Consider the following 26580-nt stretch of genomic DNA (forward strand, 5'->3'; position numbering starts at 1 on the left):
GACTTTTTACATAGTCTATTTTGTGTAGTGCTTCCATAATAATCCTTGCCAATTCAAAGGAAATTTTACCATAAAATGTTTCACAGGCAAGAAATCCAATTTACTATAAAATTAAACTATTAATGCTGGTCAAGGCATCAAAGAGTTGGACTTGGAAGCACTGCATTTAATAAGTTGTAGGCTAATAGGAGTCAAGCTAATACTTGTATATATAACAATTTTATTTGTGTATCTTGTGGTATTTTTCCTTTAAAGAGCAAAAGAAACTATAATAATATAGTGCCACAAATCAGTTTTATATTGAACTACCAGTCAACCATAAACCATGAGCTGAAATACTAGGAAATGCAAATTAAGGCAAAATACTTGGAGATATTGTTATTGTTAATCACATAGTAACCAAATAACTAAGGAATTCACACATGTGTCATAAAGCACAGGAGGTTGAAATGTAATTATGAATTTAGTTTCCCACTTGGCCCTCAAGCAATTCAGAAACTTGATAACAAATATATTTAAAATTACCTGTTTTTCATATTTACATGCCTACCAGAGTCCCCACCAGTAGTGGGGGTAGGACTGAAAAGCATTTCAAACGTCATGTGTCAATTTGGCCTTATTAAAACAACAACATTTATCTGAAAGACCTTGCGCTGGTTATTCATTCAAGGGGTCCATGCAGTCCAGCATCCTGTTTCACATAGCAGCCAATCAGTTGCCGTGATGGACCAACAAGCAGGGCATAGAAACGAAGGCTTTCCCCTGATGCTGCCTCGAGATTTGTCACCTCTAGAAATGTAGATTCCCTTTAGTTTTATCATGGCTACTAGATGGACCTATCCTCCACAGATCTGTCCTCATAAGAACATAAGAGAAGCCAATGTTGGATCAGGCCAGTGGCCCATCCAGTCCAACACTCTGTCGCACAGTGGCCAAAAATACCAGGTGCCATCAGGAGGTCCACCAGTGGGGCCAGGACACTAGAAGCCCTCCCACAGTTGCCCCCCCAAGGACCAAGAATACAGTGCATCACTTGCTCCAGACTGAGAGCTCCTATCTATACCTTGTGGGTAATAGCCACTGATAGACCTCTGCTCCATATGTTTATCTAATTCCGTCCATATGTTTATCTAATTCTGTCCATGCTTGTAGCCACCACCACCTCCTATGGCAGTGAATTCCATGTGTTAATCACTCTTTGAGTGAAGAAGTACTTCCTTTTATCTGTTCTAACCTGACTGCTCAGCAATTTCATTGAGTGCCCACGAGTTCTTCTAATTACCTCTTAAAGCCATCTGTTCTCATGGCCATCACCATGGCCATCACCATGTCCACTGGCAATGAACTTCACAATGTAATTACTCGTTAAATGAAGAAGTACCTCATTCTATCTGTCCTGAATCTATTGCTTATCAACTTCAGTGGGTGCCCTCAAACTGTAGTATTATGGGAGAGTAAGAACAAGGTCGCTCTGTCTACTTTCTCCACCCCATACATAATTTTATAAACTTATATTATGTGACTTTTCTATAAACTGAAAATGCCAGCTTTGTATATTCCTCATAGGAAAACTACTCCAACCCTCAATAATCTTGGTTACCCTCTTCTGGATTTTTTTCCAGATCTACAATATATTTTTGAGATATGGTGACCAGAAATGCATAGTACTCCAAATGAGGACACAAAATAGATCTGTATGGGGGCATTACAATACTGGCAATTTTATTTTCAGCCTCTTTCTTAATAATCCACTGTTTGGACTTCGCCTTTTTTACCATTTCTACAAAATAAGTTGATATTTTCATTGAACTATCCACTACAACTCCAAGAGCTCTTTTTGTCTCAGTCAGTTCAGACCCCATTGGCATATATTTAAAATTAGATTTTTTTTTGCTCCAATGTGCATTACCTTACACTTACTACCTACATTGAATTTCATTGGCCACATTGTTGCCTACGCACCCAATTTAGAGAGACCCCCCTGGAACTCTTCACAGTCTGCCTTGATTATCATCTGCAAACTTCTCATCCCCAGTTCGAAATTGTGTATGAAGAAATGAAATAGCAGTGCTCCCAATACTGATCCTTAAGATCCTTCATGTTCACTAGTCTGTTTCTGTGTATTTGTATTGCTTATTTATTTATTTTTCCATTTTTATTTTTTTTTTGTAGGTGACATATTAACAGATCAAGATATTACCAGACTTTTTAGTACAAGCTCTAGTGCGAGCACCAGTTTATCAACAGACTCTACAGTTGCAAGGAAAAAAACAGATTCTGGTAAGATTAATTTCTGATTATGGGTAAAATTACATGTTTAGCTGTTTTCTGTCTTTTATTGAAAACCATTTTAAATTGAAATCATTACAGTTTGAAACCCATTAAAGCCATGACACTAGTGAAGGTGATATTTAATGAGTAAAATGGTTATCCTGAGCTATATCACAAATAGCAATACTGAGAAGCATTTGTGCCATCACTAATTCTCCCCAGCCTTCAGGATGTGGTAGGCTAAAAAGCCAAACAAACACAACTTGATATCGATCTGTAGCAGTAGATATTAGTCTGTAGCAGTAGAAAAGAGTCCAGCAGCACCTTAAAAACTAACAAACTTTGTGGTACGGTATGAGCTTTCATGAGCCACTTCTCAGTTCTTTGGATACAGCTAGAATGGGAGTCCATCTGCCCTATATATTGGAAACTGGAGTGATTTCAGATGCCAAATGACATTAGCAGGCAAATGAAAATAGCAGGTGAAATTGGATTAGGTGTGATATGCAGAGAGCTAGTTGGTAGAGTCACTGCTGTTGCATGCATTATATTGCATGCTGGAGCATTGGTAAAATGTATGTTTAGAAAATGTTAGCCTCAGTGGCCTGGATTCTCCTGCACTAGCCTTTCTGTTTGCTTGTTTAAAATCATTGATTGTAGGCAAGTGAAAGTGCCAGTGCTCTCTATGACAGAGACCATTTAGTGCCGACAGAACTTGTTCATAGGATATATGCCTTTATAGTCTGGTAGAAAAATTTTAACAGCCAAATTTTGTTCAGTTGGAAGTTAGACCTTTGGAGTTCAGTGGGAGTTACTTTCTAGTAAGGGTGTATAGGATTAACATTTTAATTACTTTTTAATCTGGATGACTGATAACCATGCTTTTGGGACTGTGTATGCTTCTATTTAAAGGGATGCTTATATTATGTTAATTTGCAGACCTGACAGTAGACTTTGCTACTCAGTGCTGCTTTGGCATTTCTATTTCCTGGCATTTAATTCAAGTTACTATACAATTTCTCTGAACCTATGCATGAGCTTATTGTTATACTGATATTTTAAAATGCTTTATCCCTCAAATTCTAACTTGTATTAATATATACTGGAAGGAATGCATGAAAAGAAGGCTATAGACCACAGCATATGCTTATATAGAATATGCTATACAAAAAAGTGGGATTAAATTTATCTGATCATTAAAGGATTTATTGCTTTAGTTAGGACATCCATGTAAACAAAAGAACAAGTGTAGCATTTATCATTCAAGGGATTGCAACGTAAATCAATAAGAACAGTTTAAATAACTTAAAACACGTGAATTTATTCCACAGCTCATTTTTCATAGTATCTCTCATTGCATTTTTGAATTCCTAAAATCAGAATATTCCCTAGTATGACATATAGTCTAGATTCTAATAGCCAAGTCAGCCAAATCTGAGGATAATTCCAGAGACTGGAACCATGAACAGACAAGACAGATCTTTCTGCAAACCTGAAAAAATGTGCCAGGTTTGAAGAAAAATCTGAAATCTAAAAAACAAACAAACCTCAAAATGATTAAAGAAGCACCTGCAGCTTTAAGAAATGGATGCCCTTAGTGGCCATTGTTAGGCAACCGTAAGTGTTTTGCAAGCTTTCCAGGCTTGGTTTCTGTCAGTAAAAGGCAGGGAAGGGAGACTTCTCAGGGCTGTTTTGAGAGAGGACTCATTGGAGCCAAGCCTGGCAACTTCAACTGGATAAATTGATACCATGTGACTTGCATGACTAACCCAGCCCCAGCTGCTTGCTAACGTTCAACAGCAGTCACACCATGAAGGCTAGTGTGATGTAGTGGTTAGAACTTCAGTTTAGGAGCTCAAAACCCCAATCTCCTGTGGCAACTCCCTGGGTAACCTTGGGCCAATTATACATTCTCATCCTAATTTACCTCGCAGGTGGGGTGGATTGGCCATTAAGAGAACCCAGGCACCTACCAGGGATTGATGTGCCAGCACTGTGACAGAAGGACTGAGCCTGGCCTGCCCAAACCCCATACAAGGTGGGGAAGGTGGCACCCAGCCTGCCTGATGTTAAGTGACAGAGGCAGCACCCCACCCACCTGAGCCCCGCATGAGGCAAGGGAAGCAGTGATGCTTGGCCCATCCAAGTTCTGTGCAAAGTCAGGGAGGCAGCACCACCAAGCCCTCTTGAACCCTGCACGAGATGAAGCAGGTGGCAGCAATGCCTGGCCCATGCGAAGGAGGCAGCAGTGCTTGGCCCTCATGATGCAAAGAAGGCAGCCATATCAGGCCTGCATGCCCAGCCTGCCCACCCAATGTGAGCCCCACTTGAGTCAAGGTAGCTTCCAGCCCACGAGAAACCAGGCCAGTGGCACTCAGGCTACCCAAAGTGATGGGAGCAGTGATGGCCCCAGGCCCACCTGAGCCCTGCATGGGGTGAGGGAGGTGGAACAGAGCGCACTCGAGCCCTATGCTTAGTAAGGAAATTGTTATCTGGCCAATTGGTTGGGCAGACTGCCTCTTCCTTCCCATTTTGGAGGGCAGGATAAGGGCAGGTCGACTGCATCTTCCTCTCTCCCTCTCTACTTTGGGGGTCATGGCCAGGGTGGACTGTGGGCAGGGCCATTTTCCAGGGTTTTTCACTCCCAGACTGCAGCTTCTCACAGGTTTGTTGTGAGGAAGAAATGGAGGAGAGGAGAATTACGTACCTTATACGGCTGTTGTGCTATGCAAGGGAAGGTGGGTTATAAATCTAAGATAATAAATAAAATAAATAAATGTAGGCTGCTTTGGGTCCCCATTGTGGAAAAAGGTGGGGTATAAGTGAAGTAAATAAATAATATTTCTGAAGATGAAGGGCAGATGAAAGTTAGGTTAGTTGGTTGGTGGGAGAGGAGGAGGCAGGAAAAGGGGAGGGGCTGTGATAGCTTTAATGAAAGGGGGAAAGGAAATAGTAAGGGAAACAGTAGTGGAGGGGAAATGAGATACCCCTGCAAGTCCTTGTGGGTTTCTGCTTGTCAATATATCTAATTCTCAACATGGTCAAATCAGTGAATACTTAGACCCAGAGATTGGGGCCAAAAACAGACAATACAGATCTTTGTATAAACCTGAAAAAGTGAACAGGTTTGCAGAATAATCTGAAATCTTAAAAATAGAAATAAACAAATAATATTGTGGGGTTAAACCTCCAAATAATAGAAGCAGCATCTGTAGCTATAAGAAATTAATATCCTCAGTGGCTATTGGTAGGCAACCACAATGGTATTTCAAGTCTACAAGTCAATAAAAGTCAGGGGAAGGGGACTGGGTCCTTTACAGGGCTGTTTGGAATTTTAAAGGAGGGCTCACTGGTGCCAAGCCTGACATCAGGCAACTTGCTACCACTTGACTTGCGTAATGCATCCAGGCCTGCTACTTGCTGTTGCTCAACAGTAGCTGCCCCACAAAAGCTAATGTGGCATAGTGGTCAGCAATTCAGCCTAGGATCTGGGAGACCCAGGTTCAAATCAACATTTTGCTGTGGAAGCTTACTGGGTGACCAATGAACTCTCAGTTACATATTATCAGCCTGACTTACCTTACAGGGTTGTTGTGAGGATAAAATGTAGGAGAGGGGAATGATGTAAGCTGCTTTGGTATCACTTTGTAGTGATAGGTATAAATGAAGTGTACATTTATATAAATAATACATAATGATCAAGATGGGGGTAGATAAAAGGTTGGTGGGTGGGTGGTAAGGAGAGAAGAAAGAAGCGAAAGGTGAGGATATGGGGTTTGCCAGGAGGACGGAAAGGGGAAATAGTGTAGGTGAGGGAGTGCAGGGAAAAAGGAGGTGCCCTGTGCAAGTCCTTGCAGATTCCCTACTGTGCAATTGGTCTTGGCTCAGTAGCCGGACCCACACAACTGAACCTGACCCAGTGGTCAGCTCTGCACAACTGGTTTTCCTGGTAGAGGCTGAGGGAAAGATTAAGACAGGGAAGCAAATAATGGCTGGTGGGTGGGAAGGAGAGAAGGAAGCAAGGAAAGGGGAGAGGCTATTGGGGCTTTCAGGAAAGGAAAAGAGGAAATAGTGGGTGAGACTAAAATGAGATGGCTCATGCATGTCTTTGCAGGACCCCTGCTTATAAAATCCACTATCAGGATTATGAGTTGGTGGGCAGTCATGTTTCTGTTTTAAGAAAAACTGTGGGCAGAAAAAGAGGAACAGAATATTACTGAAGTTCAGACACTGAAAACAAATACTGGTGCTGTTGCATATATTAAGAAAAATACAAAGCAAAAACATTATAAAACAGTCCTACTGCTATGTCAGATTCTGTTTTAGTGATCCTCTCAAGACATGAGACAAAAAAAATGGTTACGATCCCATACATCACGTCTTTGTTAAATAGACAAAGAAGAACTTTGCTAGAATTGCTTAGTCTTTCTGATGACAGACAAACCAGAAGTTGTTTACATGTTTCCTTTGCCAATTGCAACTAACTGTGGGGGAATTCCATCTTATGGTTTAGGAACAATGGCTTGGATCCAAAGCTCTCAAACAACCACAAGCTGTAGATTCGTGATAGATGTGGCCCAGCACGTTCCTTTGGGAAGAAATGCATTGGCTTAAATTTGACTGTATTGAGGTCTCTTCCAAACTTTCAAAACTATTCTCAAGGTTGATTCAGTACTTCAGTGGTCTCTCAACCATCACATGTTACTGCCAATGTTTCTCCTGCCTGGCTGCTGCTTCTGCTAACTTTTCTGTGCTTATGCACATGCAAATATATATACAAATACTAAAATGTTTGCCACATATAAAAGCATGGTGGCACCTCTAAAGGTATGGTCATATTTTTTTTAAATTTTACAGCTAAACATGATTGTAAAGCATGGAGATAAAAGAAGGTGGTAGCAGCAGTTATAGGGCAATAAGCAGGGAAATGTGGATTCCACCAAAATTCTAGAAACTTCCAGAAACTTCCTCTAAAACAAACCTACACAGGAATGTCCCAGGAATGACCATACCCCATTGATTTCCCCTATTCCACCATATTTTTGAAACATCCACTATATCTAAATAGCTGTTTAGTACCAAGCACTCCAGTTCTCCATCTTGACTTGGAGGCTTCCTTTCATTTCATTTATTAGCTTATTGACCAGAGGTCTTAAGCCAAACGTACAAACAGCTACTATAAAACACATTATATATAATTACAAGATAATTTAGACCAAACATTTTTACAATAAAATCTAATAAACATACTCATAAACAATATTAATAGACAACATTTTATAGACTTCCTTAAACTCTATAAAATCCCATGATATTATGGAAATTAGTTTTAGAATTTTAAAAATTTGTATACATAAAACTACCTACAGCATTTCAAAGCTGCTTTAAAAATAGCACTATCGATAGATATTTTGCCACCGAGTGAGTCATTTCAGGGTCCTCATCTGCTAGGAGTATGGTTATCATGCAAGGTTCCATAGGGAGGTGATGTCTATGTAAAATAGGAGTAATCCAACAGGATCTGGGGCCAATCCACTGGTGGCAAAATAACAGAAGATGATCTAAGGTCTCCACAATCGCATAATCTATTTGAATACTGTTTTTTAGCAAAACTGCCACTTAGCTCTGCAGTTGGAAAAACATTCAACCTAGCAAGCGTGAAGACATATCTAAATCTAGGGGATGTAAGGAAGCTCATATATGAGGGGATTTTCTTAGGTGGCACAATCCCTAAGGCAGTGTTGGAGCATACTCACCTAGCATGAATTGAAGTGCTGAGTCGGTCAATGTTTGTCGCCCTCAATCTAATCAAATTTAGTGCTTCTTTTTATATATATAAGTACCCAAGGGTACACTTTTATTATTTTTTCCATTATATACTAATATTTAGTGCTTCTTGATAGTTTATATTGTTAAGCGCTGTAGGGGCAAGACCAATTCACTCCAGCTTGTTCTATATGTTTTGCCCATGTACATTTATAATTATCCTCCTTTAAAAAATAAAGAAGACCCCCTCCTTGGGCGGTAGGTGTCATATAAAGAACTTTCAATCTCAATCTTCCAGGCTCTTGACTCAAAGGTAGCCAAACCCAAAAGACAGACCTCCCAGGGACACTAAGTGCCGTCCCTACGACACATTTAGGAACTCCTGCAATTCTACGCAGGAACTGAAGATTCAGAGGTTTCTTTAAAACCAGATAGCAGCCCCATATAAAAATTGGGAAGTAACTTTCGCATTAAAAGCTGTAATGGCCATCGGAACATACTGACCACCTCTTGAATAGTAGAACCTAAGGAGGGCATTAGAATTTGCTTTGGCAATTTCAGTTGCTGCCCTTATATGTTTACAATGGCGATTGCAGCTAAACACTATACCCAAATCTTTGAAATGAGACACTTGTTCTATCTCCCCACCCTTAACCTTCCATATTCTTTGTTTTAAACAAGGTTTGTTAGAAAAAAAACATTATTTTTGATTTTTCATAATTAATCATCAATCCCTCTTGGATACAGTAATCAGCAAAAGAGTTTACTAGTTTACGTAAGCCAACTTCTGATCTGGATAGCAGCACTGTATCGTCTGCATAAAGTAGTATAGGTACTTCATGTCCCGCTAGTATGGGTGTGTGACAGGCTATTTTTTTTAATATATGGAACTATATTGTTTATGTAAAGATTAAAAAGTGGGGGGGCTAATAAACATCCTTGCTTAACGCCTTTAGAGAGATGAATGGTATTTGTAAGTTGTTCATCTACTCCACAACGAATTTGTGCAGTAGGATTCTCATATAGTTTATAAATCAGCCAAAGAAGTCTCTTGTCTAGAGATGTTTTAGACAATTTGGCCCAAAGGTGGCATCTGGGGACTGAGTCAAATGCTGCCCTGAGATCCATAAATGCTGCATGAAGGGAACCTTTTGAATAAGAAGAATATTTATCGGCAAGATGATACAGTGCTACACAATTGTTTAAGGCTGAAACTCCATTTCTAAATCCTGCTTGCTCAGGGTGAATTATGGATTCTATTTCTATCCAGTTCAGTAGTTTACAATTTGAAAACGTTGCATATACTTTGCCTATTACTGAAAGCAGGCTTATAGGCCTATAGTTAGTAGGAATTGTTTTTGAGCCTTTTTTATGTATTGGAACTATCATTGTATGCTTCCATGATTGGGGAATAATGCCGGATTCATTAATTTGAGTAAAAAGTTACTTGGAGGCTTCTAGCATTGGCATATTGGTGTCCACCTATAACATGCTGCCATCTCCAACAACCCTCATATCCTTGGGCCCTTTGTCTCCACCAATGACCTTCCTTTGTCATCTTAGTCTCACTCTCAAGTTCTATTGAATTCCTACCAATATTGCCCTGCGCATTTACACTATTTACACATATTACACTATATCACACTATTTACCCTTTGGACTGAGTTGTCCCAAACTGAAGGCTCCCCAGCTCCTGTTGGTTCCCACCCCCCCGGTGCTTAGTTTAAAAGCTGCTCTGCCACTTTTTTATATTAAGCACCAGTAGTGTGGTTCTTTTTTTGTTCAAGTGAAGCCCAACTCTTTTGTACAGGTTTAGCTTGCCTCTAGTACCAATCAAAGTTCTGTAATATAAACAGTGTGGTTCTACTTTGCACAAAACAGACAAGTCACTATGCAGTCAAAGCACCTGTCACAGACCCTGCTCTCCTTATATTCCTTAATAATTTAATCACCCACTACCAAAAGCCCACCTCTCCCCAACCCCAGAGAGGTATCTTCAATGAGAGAATATTGGTCCATCATCCCACAGACCTAAAGGATCATGTCCCTCCTCCTCAGCCTCATGCCCTCCAACCTTGATACCCTTGATCTCCATGATCGTAGAAGAGCTGTCAGCACAGGAATGGGACTGTTCTAGTAGGTCCCTGAAGAGCTGTCAGCACAGGAATGGGACTGTTCTAGTAGGTCCCCGAAGGTCTCACCCACATACATCTCTCTCTCTCCCTCAGCTTCTCCAGGTCAACAACCCTAGCATCAAGGGAATGAATCTGTTCTCTGAGAACCACAATCTCCATGAATCAAGCACACACCTACAATTTCTGCCAAGTGGGCAGATAATCATACGTGTAGCATTCCCTGCAGAACATTGACTATACCCCACTCTCCTGTTGGCTTTCTGCCTTCATAACTGGTTTGGTTGTTCAAAGGTATTTTAGGGTTAAAATTGGGAACTTACCTGAATATTTGCAGCTTACTATAGAGGGGGGGGATAATGTGGTACTCTGCCCTCCTTGCTGCTGTGGAGCTCATTTGTCCTTTTATGGAAACTCCAACTGCAGGAGTTCTCTCTGGCTCCCCCTTGACACCCCCCACTGAACTCCTAAGCTCAGCTTCCCTGTTCAAAAGCACTGGACGCAAGCCCCAGGATGCAACTCCAAGGAAATTTATGTGCCTTCTTACAGAGCCTGATCTCTAATGAACTGTGCTTTACAGCTGTGAGCTTAAATGACATATACAGTGTGCTCACTTTTCACTTCTTCATTAGAAATCAATGATCTAACTCTTCTGCCAACACTAATCTATTTTTGAACAATATCATGCTGTATAAAAAAGACAATAGTTATTCTTAACTAAGAAGCAAACTTTTTGTGAACTGGCTTAGCTGCCTTGCTGTGCTGTTTTAGTCTAATGCTGGAAGCATGCACATTTTCATGCTAGAAATGTAAACGCTCAAAATAACTCCTTTCAGCTCTTCCCTGTCTGTGTTTTGTGTTCTTTTTGCAGTTCTTATCGCTGAAGCTCATGCCTTAAAATTTTGCTTGAGAAGTGTATTAGCCATTTTTCTCTTTCTGATTACGTGGCATGCGGTTCCTCCGCTAACAGTGGTGTCTTGTAACATTATACAGTAGCTACACCACCTGACCCTCCACGACCACCCTTAGCTCCTGCCAAGCCTACAGCAATGCGAAGAAAACCTTTGCCTCCAAACACGGTGACTGGTAAACCTGGGAGTTCAGGTATGTTACTCTTTCAAACACTGCTTGACACATTTTTCCTTTCTAGCATATGACCGTAATCCAAAGAAGTTTCTTTGGGTGTACCCAAAGACTTACTTGAGTCCTGTAGAACTTTTGTCGTTTTTTTAAAAGGACACTATCTTGTGAGAAAGACTGTTGTAGAATTCAGAAAGCAAAAGTTATGTAATACCTTTCTATATTGTGATGTCCAAACTACCTGGTGTGTGTGTGTGCATGTGTGTGTGTGTGTTTGTGTGTGAAAGAGAGAGACTTCACATTTATGGTTAACTAGGAATAAGGCCTGTTGTGAAAATAAATACAATGAGCTCTAGAAAGAGGCTCTGGGAGAGTGCCCTGGCTTTGGGCACTCAGTGACAATTTGCTGTGGTGACCTCAGCAGGGTATAATGACACAAAGTCCACCATTTTCTCCAGAGGAACTGATCTCTGCTACCTGAAAAGCAGTTGTAATTTTGAGTGATCTCCATCCCTCACCTGGAGATTGGCAACAGTGGTTCCCTGGGAGGGAATGGCTAGTTTGGAGGGTGGAGTCTATGGCATTGCACCTATCTGAGGTCCCACCCCTCCTCAAGCCTCACTCTCTCCAGGCTCCATCCCTCAAATCTCTAGGAATTTCCCACCTGGAGTTGGCAACCCTATTAGGACTGGCCCCAATGAGTTTTCTCCCAAAGGCCAGCATAGGTGTGGAAAGGGCCCTTTACTCACAGAACCAAGCTTGGTTGCCTAGCAACAGGCACTGAGGAGAAAGTACAGTTGCCAGCATTGATTAGGGAAATACCTGGAGATTTGGGGGGTGGAGGGCAGCATTTTTTTGGGGGGTGGGAGGACTCAGCAGGGTATAATGCCATAGGGTCTACCCTCCAAAGTAGCCATTTTCTCCAGGGGAACTGTCATCTAGAGATCAACTGTAACAGTGGGAGATCTCCAGTTCCGCCTGGAGACTGGCAACCCTAGGGGAAAGTCAGCCAAAAAGCAGAGGGTTGAAGAGAATGGTGTGATGGTCGCTGGGCCCCCTCATTAGCCAGCCAGCCATGGTGGAGCCAAAAATGAGAGAGAGCCGTTTTCAGTTTATTCTGACAGGAAAGTAGCCAAGCTGGCAGTGGGCGGTAGAGGGGGTTATGCTGAAAGTCCTTTGTCTTTTTACTGACAGAAGCAAGCTTGGTTGCCTACCAACAGCCACTGAGGGGAGAGTTAGTCCCACACAGGAGCCAAGAGAAGTGAGGCTGAGACGCTGGGAGCTGGCTCTGTGGGCAGGACTGAGGCAACGCAGCGAGGCAATGCAGTCAGGGGATTGGCAGACCTTCCCAGTGGTAGCTGAGTGAGCCAAATACTGTGGGAGCGTGTGGAACGTTCACACCGAAAGAGAATTATATATAAGGAGAGATAGTATAGTATGCAGTGGGATGTCATCATAGAGAAGCACTTTCTAATAAAAAAGCAGTTCTAATTAAAAAAAAGGGTTCTTGAGGCAGCCTTGGCTAATGAAGGGAATTGGATAAATGCTGTTCCACAAAACTTGTATTAAAATAATAGAGCATGCCAAAATATTTTCCAAAGTATTTTTCTTTGGATTATATTTCACAAATTTAATCAATAAAATTGCTACATATAAGTTTTGTAGATATACTTCCTCTTTTTCTAAACACAGAACTCAGTTTACATACATAGTAGGAGTGAATATTTCATGGTGAGAAAAGGGAGAATTTATAGCAGAAGCTTTCACGCTCCTATTAAGGAAAAGGATTTCAGAGCTTGATGTAATAATTCATTGTAAGGGAGGAAAAATTGAGAGAGTAATCGTGCATGCTGATAGGCTTACCACCAACACCTGCATTTTTACAGCTAGGAATGAACAGTCATAGAATCACACTGTCCATCCTTAATAATGAAACATATCAACCAACTTTTCATTACAATATACATTACTTTTACAATGCAAAAAGGTACCTGTAACATCAAATGGCATTTAACCTCATTCAGATTTGCTAAAAGAATGAGGTTTGTATCCAGAGAAGTACCTTCCAACCTTCCACAAGGCTCATTGTGTTACAATGAGATATAACAGTTTATAATTTATCTCTTATATTTGATTATGCAAATTCACAAAATATGAAATTATATTAAGAAAGGAAGATAGGTTTCTTATGTGCCCCCACCTTACTTTAGATGTGCTTTTAAAAAGGTATTTTGTGTGACTAGTTGCACTGGCAAGGGGGAGATATGAATTCAAGTACACATTATCCCATACATAGATTTTAGGCACAATGAAATGCACATTCCACTACATGTTTGGATGCATGTCCAAGTTATGCCTGCAGTCCCTGATCCAGCAAGTGATAGAAGTGCAAAATCCTGCTGATGTGTAGAGGTAGATCAGGATATTTGTGTTTAAACCTTTCATCCCATGGCTTACAACAGAAGTCAACCAAGAGAAAAAACTAGAAAGTAGCATACAGGTGAGATACATAGAAACTGCTTGATTAAGTAAATTCTTCCTTAACCACTGAGAGAGAAGAAATGATTAATGCTCATCTCAGAATGCATGTATATTTCTAAAATTAATCCCGGGAGGGTGGCGTTCTTAAGAAACTGAAGCTTTTCTATGACCTATAGAACATTTTAGTTAGATTTTAAGGTAAATTAATTCCGACTCAAATCATCAGATTCACCTTTTCCCCCCAAAAAGGAAATATGTTGATGCCACGAGCCCCGCCACTTGCCACAGCATCTTCTGTTGCAAAACCTATGAGACCAACGACCCTTGTGAGAACAGGCTCACCTAAAAAGCCTCCTACAGCTTCTTCTTCTCCAGATTACAGTAAGAATTTTAGTTACATATTTGGGGCTTTTTTATGATATAAAAACTGTCAGTCCAACCCATAGTTTAAGATTCTAGTAGTGCCAATGGCTGTAGTGGTGACATCCCATCATTCCAAGTATCAGCAGAGCTTTTGCTCACTCATTTTGTGCCAGTCTCCAGAATCCCATCCAGTGATAATGCCTTTTCAGATGGTGGGCATAAAGTATGGAAGAGGATAGGCTCAATAAGCAGGGTACGATTGTGCCTGTGGGTGTGGGTATTAGCCAATGCAGAGAGCTCACAGATGAATGAAGATTTAAATATTTGTAATGGGGGGGAGAGACATTTTGATTGTACCCAAGCTTTTTACTGTTTTACCTGCCTGGTTTTAATTTTGCTAGTTCTGCTAGCTTTATTGTGGGTTTTAAACTATAGCACTACCTTATATTTAATTCTACTGGGTTTGTACTGCTATATTTCTGAGTTTTTCTGCATTTAGTATTTTTAATGTCTTTTATCGTCATATATAATATTGACCTTAATGCTGTTTTTATTTATTTTTTATTTATTTATTTTTCTTCTTTATTTATTTTGATGATACTCATTCTGATTTTTAGCCTTATGGTTTCATGGATGTTGTAAGTTATCTTGGAAGTATTTTATTTGGAGTGTGAATATAAATATTTCAAACAAACAACAAATATAGATCAGTGGAAGTTTAAAGCAGCAGTATCACAGTCAGTTTAAAAGGTATATCCCCAGTAGTCAAATTCTGGGGGGGGAAGCTCTACAATTTTTATATAGAAGCTGGCTATGCACAGTACCACATAAGTAGTACCTGTGATGTTTCTTGTATTCACACATATGTTCAATCCCTAGAGCAGTTTTGCAATTTTGGTGTAGTGTAGAGCAAATTTGGAGTAGAGTGAGTTTGGTGTAGTGGTTAAGTGAACGGACTGTAATCTGGGAGAACCGGGTTTGATTCCCCACTCCTCCACTTGCACCTGCTGGATGACCTTGGGCAAGCCATAGTTCTGGTACAGCTGTTCTTGAAAAAGAGCAGTTTCTGTCAGAGCTCTCTCAGTCTCACCTACCTCACAGGGTGTCTGTTGTGGGGAGAGGAAGGGAAAGGAGTTTGTAAGCCGCTCTGAGACTCCCTTGGGTAATGAAGGGCGGGGTATAAATCCAATCTCCTCGTCGTCTTCTTCTTTTTTACCAATCCGTTTTTATTAATAAAGCAAGGGACAATAATGATAAAACAAAACAATATTTTAGTTGATAAAGTATTTCATGAAAAATTATAATAGTTCATGCTTATAAAAATAAAAAGGGCAGAGCATGAGGGGAGATGCAAGGCTGATAGCTGAGCCAGCATTGTTTGCACAGTGAGGTCTAAAATTTATATTCCATCTGTTTTCATATTTAATTGGCAACTCAAATATATTCCCAATAGGAATACTGGCACAGTTCAAGTCTCTTCTTTTGGGAACTAAACAGGCACAAGGTTTGGTATCATGGCTGAAGGGACAAAGAAGGCAAAGCAGACCCAGTGGTTCTTGAAGAGCCCTCACTTGTTCCCTGTCCCCTCATTGCTGGTGCATCTCTGTTCACCCATGTCTGGAGTGGTACATGCCTCCCCATCTGCAGGGGCTGCCTGCAAACCCCACCCTTCCTCACCACCTTGGTTGAAGGGTGGGATGAAGTGGCAGTATCTTCTAGGGAGAGATGAATAGGCACAATATTTGCCATCACTCATAATTTCTATGGCTAGAACTTGCAAAGCAAATCATAAAACTTCTGCATCATGTATAGTGGGTCCTAATTTCACAGTCTGGTCCACTAAAGTTATTACTATTGGTGTTTGCAGAAGACATTCATTGGTACTAATTTTGCTTGGCATGTTTGCATTGGCTTGCAGCTTGTGTACGCATAACTTTCCCTGACTATTAATGGGATATGGCATGCTATAAAAAGATGATCTGGTTTGCCAACATTTTTTAAATGTTGCAAAGTACAAGACCAGTGGGCTCCCTGAGGAGAGATAGACAATGAGTGAAATGGCTGTAGTGTAAGTGAAACACAAAACAAATCTTTTTAGACTTTTAACGAGGATTTTGTTTATTATACATGAAACATCTCCAACAGCAATAGTGAGCTCAGTCATTTGGGTTATGATTATCTTTATTTTGGCATCTCCAATAGCTTTATAGTTTCCATCACAGCCAAATCATCTCTTTCTTAAGAAAAAGCTAACGTAACTCCAAGCATCTACCAAGAAGAGACTTTTAAGAAACTGCTAGAGATTCACATGCCAATGAAATATGAACTATTTGAAATGTTTTCCTGTGGCTTTCTTCCCCTTAGGTAACACAACTGTGTTCAGCTCACAGCCTACATCTGAGACTGATATAGCAGGCAAACCAAGATTTAAAGGTACGTCTAAAAGAGCTGATACTGAAGGAACCTGTATCAGCACATATATTTTTCTGTCCATTGATCCGTCTAACCCCAGTTGGAGGGGGAAATAACTCCTTCTTGTGCAAGGTCTTGCTGTGCTCAGGGAAGAACTTAGGCAGTGGTGTGCAGAGGGATATCTGCCCCTTTCCAGGGGCAGTCTTTCACATCAAATCCCATTCTTAATATTGTCAGTCCTCAGGAATGTTCAGTAGACTCCACTGGGAAGAGACAGAGATAACAAAGTTCCTTTCTAAGTATACTGCTCTGTTGTTAGGAACTACTAAATAATATAAAAATAATAAAGCAAAGAATGGTATAATAATATAAAGGCAGAGAGCCACAATGTCTGACATGTTTCCTCTGCATTGCTTTACCTTGAATCTTTTAAAGTTTAGCCACAGTTTGTTAAGCAAGTGCTCTGACCTGGTACTTTCCTACATGTGCCCATCTCTCAAGGATTGTAGAGTTCTATAACACTATGGTTTAGCCTCACAAACAGCAGATGAGATGGTAAACTTCAGATGGCAGATGAAGATGCCTGTGACAGAGCTTGTACATTGCAGAAGACCTGCATATAAAACTAGACATCTAGATTCTAGCCTAGTTTTCTAAGCATCAAAATGTTTCCAATATCAGAAACATTCCCCCATAGGAACCCTCAGCCGAGGCACATGTTAGACACAGGTTTACCACCTCATCTTCTTTTTAAATATGGATGTTTTCCTTCCAGGTGATCATGTGAAGTACGTGAAAAAGGACGAAGATGTTCCATGTTCCATCACAGATACTCTCCAGCTTTTTCCTAAAGAAGAAGGCGACAACAAAGAGGCCTCCAGCCCTCCACGAAATCCTCCTACCAACCTCACTGTGGTGACTGTTGAGGGCTGTCCATCATTTGTTGTACTGGATTGGGAAAAACCACAAAATGACACAGTTACAGGTTAGACTGTTGCCTTCTTTGAATTTGAATATGATGCTCACTTTTATCTCTCTTCAATTCATTTATCAAAGACATTTTTGAACAGGGCCAAGACAATAATATTAAAAGTGTTCTGAAATTTCTTACAGGTTAGTTTGTCTTGTGTCTTCTTACAATGTTAGCTTGAATGCGATGATATTCAGTTTCATTTCTATTGATGTTTCATTTCTGTTTGTTATTCCTATAACACATTATTCCTATTAGCTATTCTGATTTATCTGCCACTTGCAAAATTGTGTAGATTAGAGAGATATCGAAGCCATTCAAAACAAGAAGCTTTCCCAAAAGACTCAAAAGTCACAATTTGCTGTATCCACACCACAGTACTCTTCTACCTTTTGTAGGTATTTGTCGAATTATTGCCTGATATTTCCTACTTGGAAATGCCCCACTGCATTCAGTGGTGCCAAAATAAACATGTGGTCTTTCAGCCCAGTCCCTGTGCAGCTGTTCTCAGATATCTAGGGGACTAAGTACTACTATGTCTGATGAGGTTTATTCTCAATACATGTGTATAGGGCCTTAATGTGTTAATGATACGAGTCTTGGCCATGAGCACTATCTATGTAATAATGGCTGGTTCAACATTATGGATCTTTCATACATCTAAGAACATTATTGATGTTATTTATTTATTTAGGATCTTTCTATGCCACCTCTTCACCTTTAAACAAAGCTTGAGGTAGCTTACAATTTAAACAATATACCTATATCAAAACAAATCATTGGACATAAAAACCAGCATTAAAACTATCCTTAAAACAGAAGCAGGCCATTTAAAATCCCCAATTAAAAGTCTGTGTAAAAAGATGTGTTTTGGCCTGGCACCTAAAAGAATGTAAAGAAGGTACCAGGTGAACCTTAAGGGGGACAGCGTTCCAGGACAGGATGCCATCAAAGAAAATGCCTTGTGTCTAGTCACTGCCCATCTCATCCCTGAAGGCAGGCGCACAGAAAGCAGGCTTGATATCTTAATTGGTGAGATGGGTAGTACTAGTAGGACTCGTAGTATTTCAAGCATGTTCTTTCCTTTCCTTTTATACCTTTAGAAGCTCATTGATTCACATATCTTGAGTAGCAGAAAATACTTATTTTTCATTTTTTGGATGTGAGGGCTAGAAGGACTGAGACAAATTTTGCAGTTGCTAGAGCGATCTTAGGATCCTTATCAGTGAGCAAGAAAGCCAGGGTTTTCAGGACTGTAGGGGGACATGTGTTCTAATCTGTAGTTCAAGAACTTGTTTTCTCTTTGAGAAGTGAGTTATGGAGCAGTGCCTCGACGTGTACTCCCTAAAATTGTTCTAGATCTCCTTTCTGATGTACTTGAGCATTTGCCTGCCCTTTTTTTACATTAGTTATTCCTCACCTTGTTTAACTGACAGGGTGATTCAAGAGAATATCTCTGTATCCCTGAGAAGGTCATCTTTCAATGACTCCTGATTATTCAAGCTTTAAAAGACGGTGTATACAACCAGTCAGCCCACTGCATTGTGGGTCCAACAAGGGCCGGCCCCAGCTTATTTTGCACCCTAGGCAAGGATCCCTTCTGGCAACCCCCCCCCCCCCCGGTGCGCCCACCAATTTTCAAAAATAAATGCATTTTAGGAAGAATGAAAAACACAAATAATCAAGAAACTCCCAGAGTATGGGGCCAGGTTCAGTTTGGTGCCCCCTAAGGGCTGTCCTTGCTCTAGGCGATCGCATAGTTCACCTAGTGAGTGAGCCGGCCCTGGGTCCAACCTGGATTGGGCCTTGTGCCATTTTAAAATGACTTTTAAATTGTGGCAATGTCCTTATAGTGGCCACAAAGATTCTGTCACATCTAATTTGACTCTTAAGTTAAGACCATATTTTTAAAGTCAGGTTTCTTTTTACTATATGTTGCTTTCAAGGATTACATAATGGCACATTTAGGAGATGATGCCAAACCATGGCTTAGTGCTGTATACACTATATAAACTGTGTGGACAAACCATGTGCTTCCATGCTCTTTCCCATCTCCCCTACACAGTCAGAGTTAATTAAAGCTTTCTACTGTTTGCCATCGTATCCAAAGCTATGGTTTCCTCTTGCCCTGAAAAATAAGGTTGCAATGCAGGATCATACTATGGTTTGGAAGAAAAGTGCAAATCATATTTTTTTCTAATTTAGTTATAATAGCAAGAGTGGGTTTGTGCTGAAGCAAAGTCACTAGTTGTACAAGGAAATGAAGGAGCAAAGAGCATACAAGCACATGCCTTGTTTAAGTAGCAAAATGTGAAGACGAAACATTGCTGGTTAGCAGGGGTCGTTTCGTAGAAAAAGAGCTAGGGGAACTCATTAGCATAACTCATTAGCATATGCCACACCCCCTGACATCACCGGAAGTGTGTCATAAGGCCACACCCCCTGACATCACCGGAAGTGTGTCATAAGGCCACACACCCCACCCCCAACGGTCCCGGCCGCCGCCGCCGGCCTTGCAGCTCCACTGCCGAGCCCCATGAGGGGCCCGGCGGTGGACCTGCAAGGCTGGCGGGAGTGCAAGGAAGCCCCGCGAAGGCCCTCCCTGGCCCCAGGCAGGCAGGGGTGGGGAGAAGCAGGGCGGAAGCAACTTACCCTCCCTCTTCTCCTGCCTCCTCCTGGCTGAATGAGGGCCGGAAGCGGGGCTGCCGGAAGCAGGGGCGGGGCTTCGTCATGTGCCCCACCCCCCCATACCTCACCCGGGGGAACTGCGATCCCCCGCGATCCCCCTTAAATGACCTCTGCTGGTTAGACAGCTCTAGAGACAGAATACACATACACACTTATCGACTACAGGGCTTCCCCCCTTGCTCTGCCATGGCCTTCCCTACAGCAGAGAATCTGCAAGTCCTTTGACTGTAGATGGGAGGTGCTTGCACCACCTTATTTCTATTTTCTGTACTCTCTGCTCTTCCACACTGCCTCAGCAAGGATACCCCATCCTCCCTGGCCTGCCATTGATTCTCCTTAAATTGGCCACTCTTCCAGTCCCCTCCCCTGGCTCACTCCCAACCAGAAGCATCCTGAAGCCCTGTCTCAGCTGCAGCTACCTTCTAGCTTGCTCCCTGCCCCAGGCAGAGCTTGATGATGTGACTGGCCCCACCTGGCTGCCAAACTTGATTACTGAACCCAAATTCTGTAGCCCCACCTTACCTGTTCCAGGAGCATACTGGCCAGCCAGCTGCAGATGGCTTGTCTCAGCCAAGGTGAGTTACCCCTGCAAATCTGGGGTGGGTCTTGACACCAGACAGAATCCAAGTAATAGACCTGTGTCTGTGCTGTATGACCACCATGTTAGATGGTGGTCAGTATTGGCCTCACATTTCTCAGCCTATTTGTTAGCAACAGCATTAACACCAGGAATACAGTAAAGAAACTTTAGAGCTCTCTGGTATAGCTGGCACCATATTACCATTTCACAGAAAGCTCAGCTCCATCTGTGCTGTTTGACTGACTGTGCGAAGCCCTGACTGTACAACAGTTTGAAGTAATGTTGACTGAGCAGTCCTGCAGTTGCAAGGATCAAGTACGTCTGTGAGTGTGATTTTTTTAAAGTGATACCATTGCAAATATTCCCTCTGTTGGCATATCCAGTACTAAACAGGATGTTCATTGGACATTCCTGCACATTGAAAATGCATGCAAAGTGTCTATTGTTTCTGCTGAAGCCAATGGTCAGAATATTCCAGTTTGACAAAAAAACTTGATTTACCCCATATTTTAACTGGTTTAAAATAAAAGCATTATTGGTGGCTAGACAAAAGAGTCAATCAGCAAGTGAAAGAAAGAAGATGACTGGTCAAATTTCGTTCTTGATTTCAGAATATAAAGTTGTTTCAACCGAAAATGGAGCCAATGATGAAAAAGACAAGTCCATTATCACTACAAATCAAACCCATTCTACTGTGGAGAACTTGAAACCTAATACAAGGTAACACAGTAAGAAAATGGTATCAAAATCTAGACTGTAATACTGAGAAAGGGTTGGTGAATATCTGTGTGTGCAAATTTTGGGAGGACTTATTTCTTTTAATCACTCCAGTCATTAACTGAACCATTTCAGAAGCAGTGTGGTGTTAAGAAAATGGTATAACACCATCCAGCCTTGTTTACTATGAACAGGAATTTATATTTGTGAGTCTTATAAATGAATAACAGATCAATTCAAAGGATTAAGAGGAATAACTGGAGACTGTTGCAGAAGGGCTACTGATGGAAGTTTCTAAGCATGTACTATCTTGACATGAATTTGACTAAGATATTGGCATGAACTCAAGAGGTGATTCTTTGTGTTTCAGGGATATTCAGGGTTATTCACGCTCTGCATTGCCTTTTAGCACCATAATGATCTGTCAGTTATGAGCACATTTTTTTGCTCTTCGATTTTGTTGGACAGCTGGCTGGCTGGAAAATTCCATGTACTTATTAAGAACACAGACCTAATGCAGGTGTTCCATTCTCTCATAGCAACATATGCTGGATAATCAGTACTTTGGGTTGGTTATTTTTTTCCCCCTAGGTGAGAAATGTTTTGGCTTTTGAATCTGGAGAGTTCTCAAGAATAATGTTTGCAAAGTTTCAGAGTAAGGAAAAATAACATCTGACGACCTGACAAAATGCAAGCAATTAGGAAAATACAAAACATTTTATCATAAATTTAGCTCCTTCAGCATACTTCCAATGATTAAATGTTACTGGAATGAACAAAATTTGGCTGGGTACTCAGTCAAAACTTTTGTATATTATGGATCTTCATAACCAAGTGTTTTGGCATTTTAGTGGTTGTTGTCATCCAAAGAGGTTCTCAAAGTGTCCACAAACGATAAGATACAGTTCACCAGCCGAAACTAATAGTTAGACCATTAATAAATTTTACACATCCACCTCAAGCCATGGCTAATTGCATGCTTTGGTTATAGTCCAACACCGAATTACCTGTGTTTAAGTCTCTTTTGGATCATGGCCTTTACATTTTAGTACAGCCTGGATAATACTGATTTAGTTATTGGTCACAGTCTCATCCAGATGAAGTAGGACAGGGGTCCCCAATTGCCATACTGTCAGCCAATACCTTTTCTGGTACCTGCCAAGTGTTTTAGAAAGTGGGAGGAGCTAGGTGAGGCATTTGCCCAGCAGGGCTTCTGATTGGCTGTGTAGATTAAAAGGCATTTTGTTAAAAGAGCTTCTGCTTTATATGTTTACAATTTTACTATCAGAGTTATGTATAACCTCATTCCTTGACATTTTGTGGTCCTCCTGAAGCAACCATTTTGTGATGGGCTCCACTTCCCATGGCAGCCATTTTGTGATTGTGCCGACTGCTCTGTGTCAAAATTCCAAAGGTGCCCACATGCTTAAAAATATTGGAGACCCCTGAAGTAGAAGATTAGTCATCATTGACATACTGTGCTACTATGAATTATCTAAGTTAGCAGCAACCATAAAATTCCACAATTAGAACCATTCATTTCTTTATACTACCCAGTTCATATGTCAGAGATTGTGACAGGTTGACTCCCATTGTATAATTTTGCATCATTTAATGTGTTATGCCCTGACCTGGATAGCTCAGGCTAGCCCAATCTCATCAGATCTTGGAAGCTAAGCAGGGAGACTTCCAAGGAATACCAGGAGCATGACGCAGAGGCAGGCAATTGCGACCTACCTCTGAATTCTCTTTCCTTGAAAGCCCTACAGGGTTGCCATAAGTCTGGCGTGACTTGATGGCACTTTCCACCACCAATGTGTCAAATTAACACTTGTATTTTGTTTCAGTTCTGTTTTTTAGACTTCCAGTTGGAGCTAATACCCAAACTGTCTTTTATTGTCTATTGATTGTCCCAACTTGTTGATTGTATTGACTCACTCTTATTGACTCACTCTGTGTAATCTGCCTCGAGTCCCAGTAAGAAAGGAGGATTATAAATAACATAAATAAAAATAAATAAAATAAGCAAATACCTGCCTGGATGAAATGGGGATGATAATCCATGTTGCCTGGTAAGATAGGGCAGAGGGCAAAAAAGGGCTATTGCCAAGAAATGAATGATTTGATTGTACTAGTAAGCACCATAAGAGAATGGGCTGGGACAGCACCATTCAGGTGTACTGTAGATTGGTGGCATCAGTAGGCAATACTAGTCACTGGAAGCCCATGTATAAATGGCCCTGATTCCTCTCCCTTGTCTCCACCACTAGTAAGGAGATGGCCACCCTTTCTCTGAATTGCTTAGCAAGTGCTTGTGGTCCCCCAAGTTTCAGCACAAGTCATCTCTTGTGGGTATTTCTTGCTTTTTCCTTCTTCCACCATGAATTCCTCACAAAGAGTTTTTCTTATACTTGGAAATCTACAATTTCTTGCTTATTTCATTTGATTGCACTTTGGTACAGTCTGGTATGGGTGCTTATCTTTTGTTCTTCTCCAAGTAGTTATCTGGATCTTATAGCTTTTTGGGTATTTCACAAGTTAAATGTTGGATTTTTAATTATATTAGTAAAAATGCAAATTTTAAACCTATTTTTCTACAGCTCCCCTTCTATTCTATAATTATTCCTTGGTTCCTGAAGAAAAGGCATATTTCATGCACATGTCTTTGACATTAAAAAGTACAAGCCGTGTAATACAACAGAACATCTTTCACCAAATTCAGTTTAATACAGATCTTTTAGTTATCTTATTGCTCTAAATTGCCAGCATCATATGTTTAGAAAGAAGGGGAATACTAACAGGATAGGTATTGCTGAATCCTGGGACCAAATAAGACAATACTTGTGGCATGAATCAACATAGTATCAGAGAACTAATGTTCCCAAGCACTCTGAGACTGGATTCAACTTGAGAATGTAGCACTGGAGGAGGAGCCTTCCCTCCTGACCCTGCTCCCCAGCTGAAACAGCCACGGGGAGCCTGTTTGCCCTGCTGTGGGGTTCCTTGTATATCAACTAAAGCTTATAGTAACCCAAACCTGGATAAACAGGATCCCCCATGGTTGCTTTGGCTCAGGAAAACAGCTGAGGAAGGAAGGGTGAAGGCCGTCCTTCCCATGTGCTACACTCCTGAGCTGAATTGGGTCTGAGAGCACTTGAGAACATTAGTTCATTGTTGTGGCTTCTCTTCAGTCCCACATGGGACTGCGCAGTCACAGTCCAGCCACAGGAAGAGCTACCAAGCTTTTCCTAATTTTTTTCTAGCACCTAAGAATGCTCCCTCTTTCCTCCACGCACAGTATATCCTTTTTCCCACCCACCCAAAGGATCACATGATGGAGGTAGGCTGAGTACTCTTCCCGCAGTTCTTTCCTTGCCATCATGAGGAGAGCACGAGCCTTTATCGTGTCCGTTCTTCTAACTTTTGTGAGTACGGAAGGGCACAATGGCTTTATTTAAAAAATGTGAGGCATGCAGGGCCAAAATGGCCTAGAACAACAACCATAGGTCATGTCTACTTTATTTTGGAGAAGGGCACAATACAGCCATATTCCCAGCCTGCTGCCATTTGACACCAAAAGCAAGAGATGGGAGGGCAGCTAGGCTTAAGGCTGCCTCGTGGGAGAAGGTTTTGGGTTTCCTAGGCCCCCAAGTGGAAAAACAGACACAGACTGAAAAAAAAAGCCTCATCCATAGCATCGGCACCGACCTGGTCAGCCTTGGTACCAACGAAGTCGCCAATGCTTACTTGTTTGGTATTGGAGCCACCATCGAAGAAGTTGAAGAAGCCTAAACACCAAGAGTGTCGGTTGCCTTTGCCGCAACACCAACCTTCCTTGCCTTGGCATTGAAAGACTCCGTCCCCTTTGTATCGGAGTTCACTATCACCTCCAACTGAGGTGGAATCTTCCCCTTGACATCGGGTCACAGATTCACCTTGGAGCCCAGCCTTGATACTAGCCGATTAATGCTCAGAATCACCTCGGTGCTGACCTTTTCTACTTCAAGTAGTGCGTCTCTCTCCGATTCTGAGAACACCATCACCATTGGGACAACAACATTGATTCCCAGTTCCATCCAATGGTGACATTTTTGAGGTCCCTCCACATCAAACAGAGCCTCCAAGGCATCAAGAACCACAACTCCTCATCAATCTTCCCAGCAGTCCTTCTGGTTCCCCTTCCCTATGATATTCCCACCTCAAGGGGGCTCATGGGACCAGCAGGGTCATTGTACTCTCTTCCCACATCCTACTGTTCAGCTACAAGGTCAGGGAAGGAACAACGGAAAGCATACAACTAGGCATCTTTGAGTGAGTGACACAGCTTCACCCCTCATGTCTGATCCTGAAGAGGGAATGGATCTAGGATCAGAATCTGAATTGGAGAACACCTCCATGCCTTCACCTGATGATACAATGGACAAATCCTCAGCACCATCCCCGACAGAGGACTTAGAACTGTACTCCAAACAGTTAATCCGCATGGCCAAGTCCTTAGGTTTGGAATACATGTCTTCAGAATCCCAGCCCAGCAACTCCATTATGAAAGTTTTATACTCTCCAGACTCTGGACCTATTGCCTTACCCATGCTTCAAGGCATTCAAGATATTGCTATATTTGGTATAAACTGGCCTCTGCTGCAGGTTCTGCAAAAAAGCTGGAGAATTTATATATAGTCAGAGAGAACACCTGAGCATATCTCTTCCAACCTCCGCAAGCAAATTCTCTGATCTCAGAAGTCTTACCTGCCAGAGGTAGAGCAGGATCCCATTCTTTGGACAAAGAAGGTCACCAGCTGGACTATTTAGGGCCCAAAGTTTACTCATTGGATGCAATGGAGCTTCACGTTACAAATTTTACTGTTGCCATAGGGTGATACAAAATGTTGTTTTGGGACTGTATGGTTCAGTTTGTTGATCTGCTCCCTGATGATAAAAAAAAAACCTCTTGCCAAGGTGTTGGTCATAGAGGGTCAGAAGTTAGGGAAGCAACAATTGAATGTGGCTAGGCATGTGGCTGACTGTCACAACAGAGTTATGGCCTCAGGCAGGGCTTTTTTTCTGGGGGAACACGGCAGAACAGAGTTCCAGAACCTCTTCAACAAAATTCTTTTTTAAAT

At 41.4% G+C, this 26580-nt stretch overlaps 1 protein-coding gene across 1 annotated transcript in view; it reads left to right on the forward strand.

Moving 5' to 3' along the window:
- Positions 1–26580, forward strand: part of ABI3BP (ABI family member 3 binding protein) — a 237506-nt gene that overhangs the window by 195427 nt on the left and 15499 nt on the right. Inside the window, exons 38-43 of the mRNA XM_015410582.1 lie at positions 2173–2280; positions 11163–11273; positions 13980–14111; positions 16458–16526; positions 17281–17490; positions 21355–21463. Coding sequence (XP_015266068.1) covers positions 2173–2280; positions 11163–11273; positions 13980–14111; positions 16458–16526; positions 17281–17490; positions 21355–21463 — 739 coding nt within the window. The remainder of the gene's footprint in view (positions 1–2172; positions 2281–11162; positions 11274–13979; positions 14112–16457; positions 16527–17280; positions 17491–21354; positions 21464–26580) is intronic.

The sequence above is a fragment of the Gekko japonicus genome, unplaced genomic scaffold (genome assembly GCF_001447785.1).
Source record: "Gekko japonicus isolate JY-2015 unplaced genomic scaffold, Gekko_japonicus_V1.1 scaffold241, whole genome shotgun sequence".
NCBI lineage: Eukaryota > Metazoa > Chordata > Lepidosauria > Squamata > Gekkonidae > Gekko > Gekko japonicus.